General features: G+C 52.1%; 2 protein-coding genes across 5 annotated transcripts; one reads left to right on the top strand and one right to left on the bottom strand.

Moving 5' to 3' along the window:
• Positions 1–4,494: 4,494 nt before the first annotated feature.
• Abhd15 (abhydrolase domain containing 15) lies at positions 4,495–9,964 on the bottom strand. The gene is made up of 2 exons (XM_075991571.1): positions 9,004–9,964; positions 4,495–6,815 (listed from the first exon to the last, which is right to left on the bottom strand). Exons 1-2 carry the CDS (start codon positions 9,855–9,857, stop codon positions 6,290–6,292), a joined length of 1,380 nt encoding a protein of 459 aa, XP_075847686.1. The 5' UTR covers positions 9,858–9,964; the 3' UTR covers positions 4,495–6,289.
• Positions 9,965–10,927: 963 nt separating this feature from the next.
• On the top strand, positions 10,928–16,315 carry Tp53i13 (tumor protein p53 inducible protein 13). 4 transcript variants are annotated; one of them, XM_075991567.1, is made up of 7 exons: positions 10,929–11,243; positions 11,952–12,138; positions 12,343–12,384; positions 14,732–14,860; positions 15,150–15,350; positions 15,434–15,968; positions 16,048–16,315. In XM_075991567.1, the coding sequence occupies exons 1-7, from the start codon at positions 11,008–11,010 to the stop codon at positions 16,158–16,160; spliced, it is 1,443 nt and encodes a 480-aa protein (XP_075847682.1). In that variant the 5' UTR covers positions 10,929–11,007; the 3' UTR covers positions 16,161–16,315. The 4 variants fall into 4 exon arrangements, with proteins under 4 accessions (XP_075847683.1, XP_075847682.1, XP_075847684.1 ...); XM_075991569.1 differs by lacking the exon at positions 10,929–11,243 and adding an exon at positions 11,671–11,877 and having other exon boundaries at positions 12,070–12,138; XM_075991568.1 differs by lacking the exon at positions 14,732–14,860 and having other exon boundaries at positions 10,928–11,243.
• Positions 16,316–16,388: the final 73 nt, after the last annotated feature.

Consider the following 16,388-nt stretch of genomic DNA (forward strand, 5'->3'; position numbering starts at 1 on the left):
CATTCTGGAGGGTGTGCTTTACACACACACACACACACACACACACACACACGCTAGGCTTAATCCCATTGCTAGGGAGGTAGTGGAGACAGACAGTTCCCTGGGGCTCACTGGCCAGCCTGTCTGTTTTACTGGACAAGTTACATGTCAGTAAAAGACCCTGTCTCAGAAAAGGGTGTGGGGCTGAGGATCCGTATTAACTCAATAGAGTTCCTGCACCATACCCAGAAGTCCTTGAGTTCCAGTCTAAGCAGCCCATAAACCAGGCATGGTAGGATAGTGCGTGACTATAATTCCAGCACCAGGTAAGAGGCAGTAGGCAGAAAGTTCACGATTATCCTCAACCAGATCTTAAAAGTTACATCTCTGGGGGCTCTGAGGACATGACTCAATGGTAAAGTGCTTGCTGCTCAAGGGTGAAGACCTGAGTTTGGATCCCCAGTACCCCCACATGGAAGCTAGGTGCAGTGGTGTTTTGCACCCCAGCAATTGGTGAGATGGTAATGAAAGCAGAAGGATCCTTGAAGCTTACTGGCCAAATAGTGTAGCCAGTCACTGAGTTCAGGGTGTAGTGAATGAATGTGAGGACACTCACTGGAGAGCTCCGCCTCCCCATGGACAAACTAGCACATAAACCCACACGTACACACATCGTGCACACAAAATGATAAAAGTCACATCTCAGAACTCAGTCAAAAGCATTGTGAAGCCTCTTCATTGCTGTGTTTTCAGTGTGTCTGATACGAAAGCAGAGACATGTTCCTTAGAGGTTTTGGGCTCTGGCTGATGAATTCAAGTTGAAGAATGGCCTCCACAAGCTTTCACTATCTCCTTTGATCCTGTCTTGTCTTACATACTAAAGCTCACACATGATTTCAATCTTTTCCTATGAGACAACTAATAAAACACCTTTTAGGTCACTGAATAAATTTTTGAGAAAGTGTGCAGTTGAAACGGGGTTTTGCTATTGTAGCAGGGTAGCCTCAAACTCGGACTGCTTCCTGTCTCAGCCTCCTGTATACTAAGATTACAGGTATGTAAAAAGCCGCCACGCCTGGCTTTTCCCAGGATCGTTTGAGTCATACGTCAATTAGAGGTCTTGTAGCTCCGACTCATGTAATTCCTCTAACACATACTTATTACCCACTGGAATCTGTTTATGAAGCTACCGTTGATGAATTTTAAGGAATTTTAAGCCTGTTGAGAAATTATTGGCTCAGAGCAAGAGGGCTGGTGGTTGATTTAAGGAGCTGTTTCTGGTTAGTGCATGCATGACCAGTGCATGCAGGAGGCTCTGGGAACTCCTTGGCATGTAAGCTGGGCTCAGTACACAACAGACTGTAGAGGGCAAGCAGCACAAAGACTGGGCATAGTAGTGCACACCTTTTTTTAAAATAATTTATTTATTTATTATGTATACAATATTCTGTCTGTCTGTATGCCTGAAGGCCAGAAGAGGGCACCAGACCTCTTTACAGATGTTTGTGAGCCACCATGTGGTTGCTGGGAATTGAACTCAGGACCTTTGGAAGAGCAGGCAATGCTCTTAACCCCTGAGCCATCTCTCCAGCCCAGTGGTGCACGCCTTTGATGCCAGCACCTGGGAGGCAGAGGCAGGTGGATCTCTGTGAGTTCCAGGCCAGCCTGGTCTACAGAGTGGGTTCCAGGACAGCCAGGACTACACAGAGAAACCCTGTCTTGCAAAACAAACAAGCTCACACACATAAAACAAAAAAAGAAGAGGCATTTATTGCCAGGAGAGGTGGCTCAGAGGTCAAAAGCTATTTGTAAAGGTCCCAGGTTCCATTCCCAGTGCCCACATCAGGTTTTATAGCCACCTGCTTCAGGGGTCCACTACCTCTCACCTCAGGCACCTGTACACGAGTCACAGACTCACCCCCAGACACATACATAAATATAATTAAGAATAATAAAAATAAATCCTAAAAAAAAGATGTTCAATTGGACGTAAGCCATCCTCAGGTCTTAGTGCACGCACTGTCATACATGCCGAAGACCGGTCTAGCATGAATATCTCACTGAAAACATGGGCCTTGCTAGTTTGAGGGCATTCATTGCATTTCTGGGCACATAGACTCCTTGGATCTACCTTTCTCAAACCTTAGAAAAGCAAACCGTAATAACTAGTAAAATGTTCTGATAGCATCCGATGTGACTTGACCATGGCCTTGGATGATCTCCTTGTCAACATGTAAGGATAGCCAAGTGGCTCATGTGTCTGCTTGCTGACATCTAAAGGAAGACACCTCGGTGATTCTGAGCACTTCTGGCTGACAACAGGGCCTGCGGTTTGCCTGGAAGATGAGCACAGAGGCGTCTGTGATGCAGGTGGTTTTGAGGTTATACATGAAGCCAAGACAGTAGTTCCTGTGTAAGCCCTCTTTTTAAATAGCATTTGGGGCTTAGGAAGGATGTCTTTACACAAAACGGATGTCTTCTCAAAAGAGAGTTCTGGTGTTCTGCTTTTCATACTGTTGTCTCCAGCTACTGGAAACCTATATATAAGTACTAAGTCTTCACGAGAATGGTTACAGCTCAGTTTAGTGTGTGTGTGTGTGCGCGTGTGCACATGTGTGCAGGTGCACATGAAGCCAATAGTCCATGTCAAGTGTCTTCCTCCATTGTTCTCCATCTCACTTTTTTAATGATTTATTTTTATAAAATGATCATTGATAAGTGTTTTGCCTGCACATGTCTGTCTGTCTGTCTTTGTGAGGGTCTTGGATTCCCTGAAGCTGGAGTTACAGACAGTTGTGAGCTGCCATGTGGTGCTAGGAATTGAACCTGGGTCCTCTGGAAGAACAGCCAGTGCTCTTAAGCTCTGAGCCATTTCCCCAGTCCCTTAGTATAGTCCTGATACCAGCAGTGAAAACTTAACAGGAATCAGAGATGGCTTCAGAGGCAATTGTCTGTTTCTTCTACTCTGCCTCCCTGGTAGAAACAGGGACACCATCTCCATTTCCTTCTCATATTTTATTTACTTATTTTTGGTTTTTGAGACAGGCAAGGCTTGTTATGTAACTGAGGCTGACCTTGAACTTCTGCTCGTCCTGTCTCTAACTCCCAAGTCTGGGATTGCAGGCAAAAGTCACACTCTCTGCTCAGTCTCTCTGAACCTCTGAGAGTGCTTGTGAATAACCAAGGGACCAAAGGCTGCAGTAAGGAGGTCTGCACGGACCATGACCATGACGGGGACCCACATGGAGACTCACTGGTGTTTCTTGGGGTTTGTTTTTTATTTCTTGTTTTGTTGTTGTTGTTCAAAGAGCCACAGCTTCTCAGAACAGTGTGCGTGTGAACAGCAAAATGGCTGTTTCACGTGGTTAGCTGTTTAAACTGGATAAATCTGGATGAAGAGCAGGGTCACCCAAACCCTTCCTCCTTCAGCAGAAATCACACTTTCTGGTAAAGATTTGCCCTAGTGTGTGTTGTTTGCTTTTCTGTTTTGTTGTTTTGGGACAGGGTCTCAAGTAGCCCAAGCTGAACTTAAGCTCCTTCAGGGCTGACCTTGAACTTCTGAAGCTCCTGCATCCTGCTCTGGGACTATCACACAGGTTCGTGCCCCGCTGAGGACAGAGGCCAGGGCCTTGTGGGTGTGCGGTAAGTTCTGCCAGCTGAGCTCCAGCTCCAGCCTTCACTCCTAGTCTTTGAATAGTAATGGACAGATTTTTCTTTTTTAAAATTATGCAAGGTAGACATAGTGCTACACACTTTAATCCCAGCTCTCAGAAGACAGAAGCAGGCAGATCTCTCTGAGTTTGAAGCCAGTCTGGTCTATATAGTGAGTTGCAGGCTAGCCAATGCCATCTCAAACAACAATAACAATAACCACAATAATCATAATAAATTGCTCCCTGAGAATACCCTGTATGAGGAGCATGAAGGGAAAATGTTTTAGGGTTAAATTAGTGGGGCTCGGAACCCGAAGAACTTGAACAAGAGTTGTTCTGCCATTCCTCTGAGGGCTTCTACCATGAGAGTAGAGGGTGGAGCTCCAGGAGCTCTGGGAGCTCCGTGGTCAAGCGCTGCCTGGTATGTGCAAAGCCCTGTGCTTAACCACTAGCTCCACAAAAGAGAAGAGTTTTACTGTAAGTAAAACTCCCATCCCTAGCAAGTTTGCTTGTCTAAAAGAGAGAGAGAGAAAAGAAAAGAAAAAAAAAATGCAAACCAGCCATTTTTTCTCACAAATGTTCTCTTGGAGAACTGGGATCCTGTGGCAGCTGGCCTAAAAAATTGCCCAGATTTTTGCCATTAGGGATGCTTTCAGCCTTAGGGTTGAACTACCACCAGGCCGCTTCCCATCTTCCCATTATTTCTGAGGATCCAATGGCAAATGGGACAGCAGGACCCTAATTAACTGGAGCCCCTACTGTCCTAGAAGTGGGGGCAGAGGGGTGGCCATATGCCACAGGCTTCCTTCAGCAAGCCCTCCGCCGTGACTGTGGTTCACCAGAGACAGAAAACTTCCTCTTTCCAGTTCAGTTCCTTTTTATTTCTTTTGCTCAGAAGTGATGAAAGACTGCCAGAAGAGGATCGCTGGGGACGGGCTAGAATAGAGAAGACAGGGACGGGAGCTCCTCCTTTCACAGTAGGACATGTGCCGTAGAAAACTAAACGTTGCCTGTTTTATATCTTGGAGCTAGTTCAGAGTTTGTTACTCAACTTGAAAGAGCAAGAGGGAAAGGTGGGGTGGGTATGCGCAGGCTTTAATGCGCCCTGGTGGGCGTCAAGATTGGAGAGCAGCCTTGTCTGCACAGTGAGTTCTGACCCAATGTTAAAACACAAAAACAAGAGCGGGAGGACAAGGTCACCCCAACCTGGAATCCCAGCCCCAAGATGTCCCAGAATGCCTTCGCTGTAAGATACTCTTTGAAATCATTTCACTGATTTAAATCTAAAACCAGTGGCTTATTTTCCATTGATAAAACTAAAAACTTCTCGGCTGGATTTATGTAGTTCAGCTGTAGAGTGTTTGCCTGGCAAGTGAGGTCCAAGCACCACAAATAAATAAATAAAATTTCAGGGTAGATTTTTGAATCTTAACAACACATGGCTCCAGATGTCCAACTGTCAAAATAATTTTTAAAGGTTTACTACAATCCAGGATATGTAAGTTGATCTGTGCGCTGTACCTTACTTATTTTACTCTGGTCTTCAGCATCATCCCTCATCAACCCAAATGCCTGTTTAGTAGCTGAGCAGCTGGGTCCAGAAAGCAGTTTTTTCTGCCTTTTGAATAATTGAGCAAGGCTGGGAAGGCGAGACACTCATAAGTAGCTGGATTGCCTTCATCGGGCTCTTAGGATTGTTCTGTCCTCTGATCCCAGATACCTCGCCGTCTCTGGAAAGGGAGAAGCTTGTACTAGAAGAAAAGTGATTAGAAATCCCGCTTGAGAGTTGTTTTTGTCACGTGAGGAAGGCTGCATCTCAAGAAGAACGCATATGGCTACAGCTCTCTGGAGCAGTCTCCTGAATCAGAACCGGTGGGGCGGGGCGTGCATCTGGCCTAACCTGACTAGACCACAACCATGACCACAACCATGGTCTAGCAGAGCCCTTAGACCCTGGGCAACAGCATCTCCTATTTCTAAAATACTCTTGGGAGCCGGTTCAGACCTGGCTGGAGGGCGTGGCCTAGAGGCCCGTCTTAGTTCGCAGCCACCAGGAGAGGCGTCCAGGGACAGACTCACATTCTACCCTCGCCAGCATTTACCAAGCTGGCCTCAGCCCGGCATGTCCTGCTTCTGCTGCCTTCTCAGACTGGGGAGAGCTAGGCAACTCTGACCGCCTGCTTCCTCAGCTGCTCGTGCAGAAGTCGGAGCGGAACCACAACCGCAGAACACGAGGGAGCTGGACTGAGACACAAACATCCTGTCCTTTCTGTACCAAGAGGCTCCAGCTCGAGACTCAGAGTCACCAATCTGATTATTTATGTGGGACAGAACCACCCATTGACTCTTATAAGCTCATCTTCCCTAGAGTCACTGCAAGGACAGTTAGCATTTTCCCCCCAGTCCTCTCAGCCCATGCTGTTACTTGGCTTGTGACTTTGATGACAGGAGACAGTAGGCTGAGCAGGGTGAGCAAGAATGTTGGTTGTCAGAGCCAGGACAGGGCGCTCACGCTGCAAGTTCTCTCTCTCTCTCTCTCTCTCTCCAGTTTGAAGGGAGAAGGGAGCAGAGCTCCCCGCTCAGTCCTCAGTCTTCCAGCTGCTGGGGTCCCTTGTTGGGAATTTTCTCAAAGCTGCAGGAGCCTCCCCAGGCAAGCTTCACCTGGTGTAAGACCGCTTCCAGTTAAAGATCTCTTCCAGATTGGAAGAAGGGGAGACCTCTCGCTTCTGCAGGCCTCCCCAACGACGCCGGCCCCCCAAAAATGAAGTCCTGCGCCTGCTCAGTCCTTTCATCCTCTCTTCCATTCGGAAGAATTCAGTCAGGGCCTTAAAGGACTCCAAGATAACCTCGTGGCTCCATGCTGGCAAGGGCTCAGGGCGCAGGAAGCCACAGTGGCCTCCATGGCTACTGAGCAGCAGGAAAAAGTAAGGGTTGCTTTGGAAGAGTTCCGCGGGCAGAGTGTGGTCTGGGGGTCCACACACCGGATCATCAGCACTGCAGATACACAGGACAGGGACAGCAGCCTCATCCACGTCCCGGAGTGGGTCATTCAGGTCCCAGTAGGTATCCCAGCTGATGGGGAAACTCTTGGTGTGGCAGAACAGGGTTTCCTCAAACTCTCGCAGGGAGCTGCTTCTGAACAATTTGCTGGTGTCTACTGTGTCCTCCAGGGCCGAGGCATACCTGGTCACAGAAGGTGAATGGGAGAGCAGGAGAGAGAAAAGTCAGATGACAGGCAAAGCTACTGTGGAGGCAGTCCCTAGGCTAGATCTGGCCACAGAGCCTTTTGAGCTACAGAAAAGAACAGAGTTGGTAGCAGGGGTCTCTAATCTCAGCACTTAAGAGGCAGAGGCCTGGTGGATCTCTGAGTTCCAAGCAATGACAGTCTCTCTCTCTCTCCATACCCTAGCAAACAACACCTCCCTTTTAAAGAATTATCTACTTTGTGTATGAACGTTTTGCCTGTGTGTATATATATGTACCATGTGCCCATGCAAAGGTGTTGGCTCCCCTGGAACTGGAGTTACAGATGGTTTAAGCTGCTATGTGGGTGCCAGGAATCGAATCAGGGTCCTCTGTAAGAGCAAGGGTGCTTAACCACTGAGTCATCTCTCCAGATGTTTGACTTCTCCATAGGGTGATTATTCCTTCTCAGTCACACCTGCCACCAGCATTGTCATTTGTCCCAGAGGTAGCATTTGCCTTCGCAGCTGTTAATCTATAAGGATAGCCCTCCCTGTAACTTCAACTTTTGATTCTTTCCGAGGAACTCATGACCTGTGTCCACGGAGGCACCTTAAGAGAACCCACTGTCTCGGACCATCCAGACCAGAGCCGATGCCTCTCCTGCAGCTGATGCCTCTCCCGCAGCCGCACCGATCCCTGTATCTTAGCAAGTGCTCGGTGGCAGAGAAAACAACGGAGGTCTAATCTACTAGATGCCTTCCCAAGCAGAGGCCTGCAAACTGCTGTACTGGGAAGAGGGACCACTTCGCTGTCTCAGCTCCCTGGAGAGGGTCTGGACGGGTCACAAGGAAGCCAGGGTGGGCAGCTCTGCTTGATCCTTTAGGCAGATTAATTTAGCCTCCGCCAGTTGAATTTATATCTGTGCCCAAGTTTGCAACCCCAGACTTCCATGGGAAGGATGGTTCCCAAAGGCACGGGTTTCCTCTTTGTTTCCCTTACCCAACTTCTGGCTGGTGCCTTTGGTAGACACTGGTGCTGGTCATCTGGGAGTGGAAACTATGGTGATTAAGCTGGATGAGCTTACCCTGTACCAAACCTCTGAGTTGCCATGGCAGCACCTTTTGCTTCTCATTTAGCCTCAGTGTTTGACCTTTTCAAAACAGGAGGTAAAGTGGCAAAAAAAAAAAAAAATCCTAATTGCCACCACTGGCCTCTACCTGATGTCTGTCAGATTCTCGTGTTTTCATTTAATAACCACAGCCACCTGCGGAGGGGTTATTATTAACTTCATTTAACCGGAGGGGAAGTGAGCCTTAAAGGGGCTAGCTAATGTTCTGTAAACTCAGGATTTGACCCCAGCTGGGCCTTCCCCCATGTCCTGGGTGTCTCTGCTGCCAGCACAGCTCTGAACTCACTCCACCATCTCTTAGGAAAGACTGGAAATGTCATTCAAGTGTTTTCTATGGAACAGTTTTGCCTGGTGTTAAAATTGTTCTACTTTTGGAGAGTTAAAAGTTTAGTATTTTGCTTTCGTGTTTTCCCTCCCTCCCTCCCTCCCTCCCTCTCTCCCTTCCTCCCTCCCTCCCTCCCTTCCTCTCTTTCTTCCTTTTCTCACTGTCTTGGTAGCTGTGTGGTGCCTGATGCCTGGAATCTCTGGAGTTCAGCAGCACCTCAGCTATACAGCCTGAGTTATAGGAGACCTTGTCTCAAAAAGGACAAACAGCTAAGTGTTGCGCACTCACCTAGAAATATGTAAAACATCTGTCAGTTCAAAGAATCTTAATAAATCAAATGCCACCTTTCTCATTCCTGCCAGCTCCCAGCTCAGTCAGAAGTAAACATTCAGACAGATAATCAGCTGCAATTGCTTCCAGAGCTCTGTTTGCCGACCTATCCTGGCTAAGCACTAAATGGTAAATGTCAGGTGCAGGCCTCTGCTGACCACCGGTTGCTAGGACACGTGAGACTGAGATGAACTGATGGGGCCCTGGCAGGAAGCCTTGCTGTGGTAGAATGATGCCGACTGCGGCCATGAAGCTGTCTATGGCTTTGGAACCCACTTTCCTAGTTCTGTCTCCATTATGGGGTTTGAACAGCTTTGGAAACCGTGTGGGAACTTTGCCCCAATCTACCCGTGGTTGGTTCCATACCAGGCAGAGCTGTAGACTTCTATTCCGGTACCCACCTGCTGAGAGTGATCTTCTGGTGCAGCAGGAACCCACGCTCATAGGGCCAAGGCAAGCCAGCTTCGAACCACTCGCGACAGCGTAGCACCGGCGAGATGCAGGCGGCGCCGGTCACATAGCTGGAGGAGCCGCACTCCCCCAAGTAGGACAGCAAGAGCGCGGACCCCGAGCCCTCGCTCACCGCGAATAGGGGGGCCGCCGGGTGTCGGAAGCGAATGTAAGTCACCGCCTCCTTGAGGTCGGACGGGTCCCCGAAAGGCTGTAGACGGGGACTGACCAGCGGGCAGCCGTGGTGGCCGCGGCGATGGAAGATGACCGGGTAGTAGCCGCGTTCCAGGGCGAGTAGGCAGAGCCCCAGCACATTGCGGGTGAGTCGTCCCCACGCATTGGGGATTACCAGCAGCACAGGAGGGAGGCCTCCAGTATTAGTGACCCGGCGGCCCCTGGCACAAGGTCCTATGACCCAGTCCAGGGCCACCAACCCATCATCTGCCAGTTGCAGGTACTCACGGGCTAGCTCAGGACCTGGCCCGACGGGCAGGATGAAGTGGCAGAAGGTCTGCAGGTGGGGCCCCGACAGCCAGGAGCTTGGGGTGGGTTCCAGCGCCGCCGAGCGTCGCAGAGCGCGCAGTAGGCACTGGGCCAGCGCCGAGGGCTTGCAAATCAGGCTGCAGCCCCCGGGGAGCGGTTCGCGCCTGTCGCTGAACTGAGCCGTGGGGCCTCTGCTCATCACCTCCTGCTCCTCCTGGTCCCGGACCGAGGTCCGCGCTCCGACGGCGCGCTTCCAGGGGCGCAGGAGGAGCAGAGCGAGCGCCGCGAGTAGCAGCGCGAGGACGGCCGCCCACGGAGGCATGGCTTGGCAGGACAGCCTCCGGCGGGCGGCACTGGGCGGCGGGGAGTGGAGCTGTCCCTCTCGCCGGGCTCCCGGCTCTGCCCGCGGCTCCGCCCGGAGGCCCGCGGCTGCCCAGCGTCCTCCCTAGCGGAAGGGCGCGTGCTCTCCGGATTGGTCGCGGCCTGGCGGAGACAGCCAGTTCGGGTCGAGCTCCCCTTGTCCGCCCCCCACTCCCGCCCCCAGCCCTTTGTACAGCGATTGCGACAAGCTGGAGCAGAGGGTGAACGAGATCCCGGCCACAAAGGGGGAGCGGGGACGTGCGGCCGAACCAGAAGAGAGGGGAATAAGGAGGCGAGTCAGTAAATGATTGGGGAGACTGAGGCTTGGCGGTCTGAGTGAGCACGAGGTGCCTGTTCATACTCCGGTCCCATATGTAGTCTGGCTGCCAGAGGAGACCCTCGGTCTCTGAGTCCTCGGGATCCGCTATTGATGGGTAGCAAAAAGCAAGAAAAGAGTAAAGCGCTGATCCCTCTCTGGCTTCACTGTTTCCACGCGCTGTTGCATCTGCAGCCAGAGCCATACATCGCCCTAGCCAGGACCCGCAGCTGCGCGATAACGCCAAAGGGTTGGGTGTTGGGGTGTCTGCACCTGGCTAGAGGCCGACCGCAGCGTTTGACCCTGACCACGGGTTTCAGGGGGAGGCTGTCGCTTCTCTGGAGGTCATGCAGGGCGCTGGCACGCTGGCACTTCTGGCTTCTCCAGCCCACCCTCCAAGGATACTCTCCATGGGCTGGCGTCACCACTTCTCACTAGGAAGGGTTGCAGAAGAAGCAGCCTCAAGTTTGGCAGAATAAACTAAGGGAGAGGATTGGGGGTGCCTTGCTCCACGATGGGGCTATGGTAGAGGTGCATAGTGGTTCTTTTTGGTCAGATCAACATCTGGTCATTCTTGCCAGGGTGGGTGACCCTTGTAAATCGGAGTCCGTGGGAGATGCCTGAAATAACTGTTTTTGTTTTTCGAATCAATTTTTTTTTATTACGTTTAGTTGTGGATGTGTGTGTAGGTCAGAGGGCAACTTGCTGGAATCGAATTTCTCCTTCCACCACGTGGATCCAGGGACTGAACTCTGGTTGTCAGACTGGGGCAAGCATCGTCACCCACTGAGCCATCATGCGGGCCTCTGTTTCAAACTTTTGGACTGGGCGTCTCAATCCTTACCCCGGTTCTTACGTTCACTGCAGCGCTCCAGTGCAGTCTCAGCTGAGCACTGGAGCTCCTCGAACTCACCCGAACCAGTCAGGGTCTCGCACGTCACCCTTGGGCAAAGAACGAGGGCGGGAACCGGGAGAAGGTGGGGAACAAAGCAGACACGGGGAGACAAGACTTCCCGGACTTCTGGGCCTGAGGTAAGAAGGGCCTAAGACCCCCGGTGAGAGTTCGGTGCTCAGGATTCATATTAGCAAGGGCAGGAATGGGGCAGCGTGAAGACGAAGCGCTCAAAGTCGACCCTCTCGGGACAGCTAGGATTTCGTAATTCTGGCCCTTGAGGGCACACCGTGTGCTTAGCGGGTTTGCCAGAAGAGCACACACATCTCCGCCTGGGTCACCCAGTCCTTAGGGATCTAATTTCCCGCCCTTTGCCGGGTTCCCAGATCCGCCCAGGCGATGCAGTTGCGCTCTGCTGGCTGGGCAAACCGGGCGAGGGTGATGGTCCAGCCGGCGTGGAGACTGAGCGATCCTTAGGGGCTCACAACTTTTCCGGCTTTGGGCCCAGGACGCGTGCGCCGGCCAGGCGGTGGGCGGGGCGGGGGCGGGCCTGGCGGTGGGCGGGGCGGGGCCCGCGGCCAGGCCAGGAGAGGGCAGGATTGTGAGCGAGCCGGGGTTTGCGTGGACGCGCGAGCGGCGAGGGACCGCGGGGGCGCGCAAGCGGCACGGCTGTTGGTTGGCGGGACTGCTGACCCTGCTGAAATGGTTCCTCCTCTTCCACCTCCTCCCCGGTTGCTTCTGGTAGCCCTGGTGGGGCTCCTGAGTCTTTGCGAGGTAAGGCGACCGACTCCTGGTAAGGCCTTGGCCGAGGAATCTCAAAGCGCTTTGCTATAACTTTGTCCTGGAAGGAGTGGCGCGCGCGAGGGGATTCGAAGGCTCCTCCATTGGTCTGCGCCCCCAGTCCTGGAACCAAAAGGGCGGGCCCTAGCAGAGGCCAACGCCCAGCTCTGCGCCTTGGACCCACAGGTGGTGGCTGAGACAGCGGAGGAGGCAGGAACCCGTTGTCCCAAGGGCCTGTGGCCTCTGCCTCCACAGGTAGGAATCCTGGAGGGCCGAGGACGGGAGGGGTACGAATAGCTTCGCTGCACCCTCGGTGATCAGCCCTCTTGGGATGTTTATTGGTTCCTCTTGCCCTCAGTCTCCAGCGTCTTCATCTCAGCTCAGGGCTTGGGGCTGGTTGTCCCTTTCTTCACCCCCGCCACGAAATCCCCAGCTGCTCTCTTCTTTCCCCATGTGTAGGTGTTACCAAGAGTGACTTACACGCAGGTGAGACAAGGGCAGGTAAGTACACCGAGGGGCCCATCTGTGTATCCTTCCCTGAAGGCAGAGTGCTCCTCGAAGGTTACCTCCGTCTCTCGGCTCTCAGCCCAAAGCTCCACTTTGTGCAAACGAGGAAAGGCTTGCAGTTGCCCATTCCTGGACAAGTGACAGACAGTGGACCACAGCTCTGTAGTGCAGTGTCAGGGATGCTGTTGAGTGGCTAGACGTGTGGAGCTCTGAAGGTTGCAAAACCAGCCTGCAGCCTGGTGCCAGGTGTGACCGAGAGCTCTCTTGTGCTCTAGTTTTCTGCTAGAGATGGCATTTGTCCCTTCAGCTCTACGAAGTGAACGAATAGTGTGAGACGGCGCTTTGGATCACAAAATATTGTATTGGGTTGGGAGTGTACTCTACTGTGTTGTAAACTGGGTTCAACTTTCAAGAATATTTTTCTTCTTAAAAATTCGTTTAGGTTTATCTTGTGGGTATGAATTTTGCCTGTGTGTATATGTGTTCAGGAGAGTTGTCAGGTCCCCTGGAACTGGAGCTAGAGTTTGTTGTGAGCTGTCATGTGGATGCTGGAGCCTGAACCCAAATCCTCTGCAAGAGCAGCAAATGGTCTTAAACGCCAGCCATCACTACTCCCCGCCCCCCCTTTTATAGACAGGGTCACACTAGCCCAAACTGGCCCTCAGACTTGCTATGTGGCCAAGGATGATCTTGAACTTCTGATCCTTCTGCCTCCACCTCCTGAAGGGCCGGGATTATAGCAGACACACTCAGATTTGGCTACCTCATTATTGCACATGGTCCTTCTTTTAAGTTACTTCAGTGTTCAGAACCCGTCTGATTATAGCCCACCTGTCATGGCTGAGTTCCCTTGCCTGCCTTGTGAAGACTTGTTAAATTATCTTCATCTGATTTCTCAATTAGTTTATCTTGGTCACAATGGGCCCTCATACATAGGAATTCTGGCTCATTTCCTCCTTCTCTGGTTTATTTTCTACTGGCCATCAGGAGTCAGAACACTCGGCTCCATGCCCTGCAGCTCCTCACCTCCAACTATTCCCAAACTCCCTGCAGGAGTCACAGTGCCACCTGAACCCCAAAACCTGCCCGATGTTATCCTGACCTCTGTGATCACAGTTAACTAAGCAAGCTGGACTTAGCGGTACAGGCTTTTACAATCCCAGCTGATTGGAGGACTGAAAGTGAACTCAAGTCCAACTTGGGCAACTTGGTGAGACTTTGTTTCAAAGTTTAAGGAAAGAGTGGAAAGGCAGTTGAGGATATGGCTTGCTGGGAGAGCATTTGTAGGGATCCAGCCCCTAGAGCCCAAGCCCTCTCCCTCCCAACTACCTGCCTTCCACACATACCCATGATTTGTATGGTTTTTTTTTTTTTTTTTTTTTTTTTTGCTTCCCTGAATCTCTTCCTCTACTCTCTGGTCTTTTGGGATAGGGCTTCATAGCCAAGGCTGGCCTGGTAGTCACTGTGTACCTAGGCTGGTCTGAAAGTTTGGTCTTCTTACTAATGCTTCACGTGGCTAGGTTACAGGTGAGCTCTGTTACACTCAGCTTTCCATGGCTTTTTCTTTCTCTCTTTCCTTCCTTGTCTTTTTCTTTGCTTTCTTCCTTCCTTCCTTCCTTCCTTCCTTCCTTCCTTCGTTTGTTTGTTTGGTTGGTTTTGAGTCAGGGTTTCACCTTGACAGCCCTGCTGTCCTGGAACTCACTCTTTAGACCAGGCTGAGCTCGAACTCACAGATATACACCTGCCTCTGTTTCTTGAGTATGGGGATTAGAGTCGTGCACCACCACTGCCTGACCCAACTGCATTTCTTACACATTCCTCAGGGTCCAGAAGTTATTTTTTGGTATCTTTTATAGCATCTAGCATCCTGAGACTGCAGTCATGTGTGTTTGGATACTCCTGGGAGACTGCATGTATTAAATCAGCAGGTAGAGGACCTGATCTTCATCTAAGGATACTTAGAGTCTAGATTTTAGATTTGCAGAGCCGTTATTGCATTCGGAGAAATACAGTTAAGACTGCTGAGGGCCAGGGATGTAGATCAGTGGTAAGAAGGCCCTGGCATTGGTCCCCAGCACCATAGGTAGGGAAGGGAGCTTGTTCTAAGAGAGTTCATTAGCCATGCTGTCTTGCCCAGAGGCTTAACTTTGAGGGGCTGCACTTGACGGAAAGAAGAGGTGCATCCAAAGGAGGGAGGGGGTACATTATTACCCAAGGTCCTTCTCCTTCCCTGGAAGTGGAAGGGCACCTTCTGATAACCCCTTCATCCTGGCACCTAGGAGAAGTTACGATTCTCTGGGAGAGAGCTGGGCCTGGCTTGATATTTCCACTCTTCCTTTAGGTTGATGGTGTCGCCTTCCTCTACCACCCCTGTGCCCACCCCTGGCTGAAGTTCCAGCTTGCTTTCTTGGCCCATGTGTGTGTGGCTAAGCCCACACTCATTCCTGATTCCAATCTCACTTGGGCCCGGGTAAGTGGTCAGTGAGAGGTGTACCAAAAACAAAGAGAAAACAAAAATGTAAGGCAAAAAAAAAAAAAGCCGGGCATGGTGGGTCACATCTTCAATCCCAGCACTCTGGAGGCAGAGGCAGACAGATCTCTGAGTTCAAGGCCAGTTGGTTTTTATAGTTCCAGGACACAGTGAAACCCTGTCCCAACCCCCCTCCCCCCAAAAAAAGCTACTGTTCTGCATAAGGGTGCAGTCCCTGGGGGAAACCCAGGGCTGCAGCGTCGTCTTAGATCTAAGTTCCCTTTCATAGCCCCTGGTGGTGACAGCGTGGGGGACTGCACTGGAGATGGCGCGGGTAGAGCCAGCCTGGGCTGCCCACTGGTTGAAGAGGCGGCGACGACGGCGGAAGCAGAGAAAGAGTGTGTGGTTTTTGCTTGACACTCTTTCTGGGCCCACTCCCATGATGCCAGCCCCCAGCAGAGGGGAGCTGTGTGGGAGACGGTGTGTACAGGTGAGGGGCTGGACCCAGGCTTGGTGGTGGGAGCATTGGATTAGCAAAGCAGGCCAGAGGGTGACTCCTCTTATTCTCTTTAGGCCCCGACTCTGGCCTTTGCTCTGCGGAGCTGGCGACCTCCTGGTGTAGAGGTGACTTCTAGAGGACCCGGGCTGCGCTCTCTCAATGTTGTCAAGAGAAGGAGGCTTCGGGCTGCCCTTGGTCTCCAATCCACTCCCTCAGGCCTGAAGGCTTCCTTGGCCTCTTCACAGAGCCCGAAGGCCCAGCAACCCATTTTGGGAACCTCATCTGTGGCCCCTGTCTCCTTGATGACTAGGGGACCCGGAGGCAATGATAGGTCCAGGACAGAGGCTCAGACGCCCAGTGGGCAAGGCAATCCAGGGGGTTGTGCCTGCCCGGACAAAGCTTCCCCAGCTCCTCGAGCAGCAGCGCCTCCTCGGGTAGCCCGAGGCCCCACTCCACGCACAGAAGAGGCTGCTTGGGCTGCCATGGCCCTGACCTTCCTGCTGGTCCTGCTCACCCTGGCCACGCTTTGCACGCGATTGCACCGGAACTTCCGCAGAAGCGAGAGCATCTACTGGGGGCCCACAGCAGACAGCCAGGACACAGTGGCTGGTGAGAAGACCCCCCAGACCCCCGGCAGGTGTCCCTAGCCTCATGAATTCTTTGCCCTTGACCTCTCGCCTTCCTACAGCGGTGCTGAAACGGAGGCTGCCCTTGCCCTCCCGCCGGATCAAGCGGTCTCGCAGACGGCCCCTGCTCCCGCCCACACCGGATAGCGGCCCTGACTCAGAGAGCTCAGACTGAGCGGCTCCGCCCCCTCGGTGTCCGCTGCCACGTGGGCCGCGCGCGGGCGTCCCCTGGCGGCAGGCGAAGAGGCCCTGGAGGCCTCATTTGGTTAGCGTGTCCTTCTAGCTTCCCTGATGCAAATTCCCGTTTCTAATTAAATTATTTTAGTAGAATTCGGAGTTGGGCGAATGTATCTGCCCTCAGCCACACTTTCAAGTCACCGGCCCTCGGGAGACTTAAGAGTCG

The sequence above is a fragment of the Microtus pennsylvanicus genome, chromosome 11 (genome assembly GCF_037038515.1).
Source record: "Microtus pennsylvanicus isolate mMicPen1 chromosome 11, mMicPen1.hap1, whole genome shotgun sequence".
NCBI lineage: Eukaryota > Metazoa > Chordata > Mammalia > Rodentia > Cricetidae > Microtus > Microtus pennsylvanicus.

What these genes read in the sequence shown, in the direction of transcription:
- Abhd15 (XM_075991571.1), bottom strand. Translation starts at nt 9,857, where the DNA reads ATGCCTCCGTGGGCGGCCGTCCTCGCGCTGCTACTCGCGGCGCTCGCT. An exon ending in CAGAAGATCACTCTCAGCAG is followed by an intron (nt 6,816 to 9,003) that starts GTGGGTACCGGA and finishes TTCTGTGACCAG; the next exon opens with GTATGCCTCGGCCCTGGAGG.
- Tp53i13 (XM_075991567.1), top strand. Translation starts at nt 11,008, where the DNA reads ATGCGGGCCTCTGTTTCAAACTTTTGGACTGGGCGTCTCAATCCTTAC. An exon ending in GTGGGAGACGGTGTGTACAG is followed by an intron (nt 15,351 to 15,433) that starts GTGAGGGGCTGG and finishes TATTCTCTTTAG; the next exon opens with GCCCCGACTCTGGCCTTTGC. An exon ending in CAGCCAGGACACAGTGGCTG is followed by an intron (nt 15,969 to 16,047) that starts GTGAGAAGACCC and finishes GCCTTCCTACAG; the next exon opens with CGGTGCTGAAACGGAGGCTG.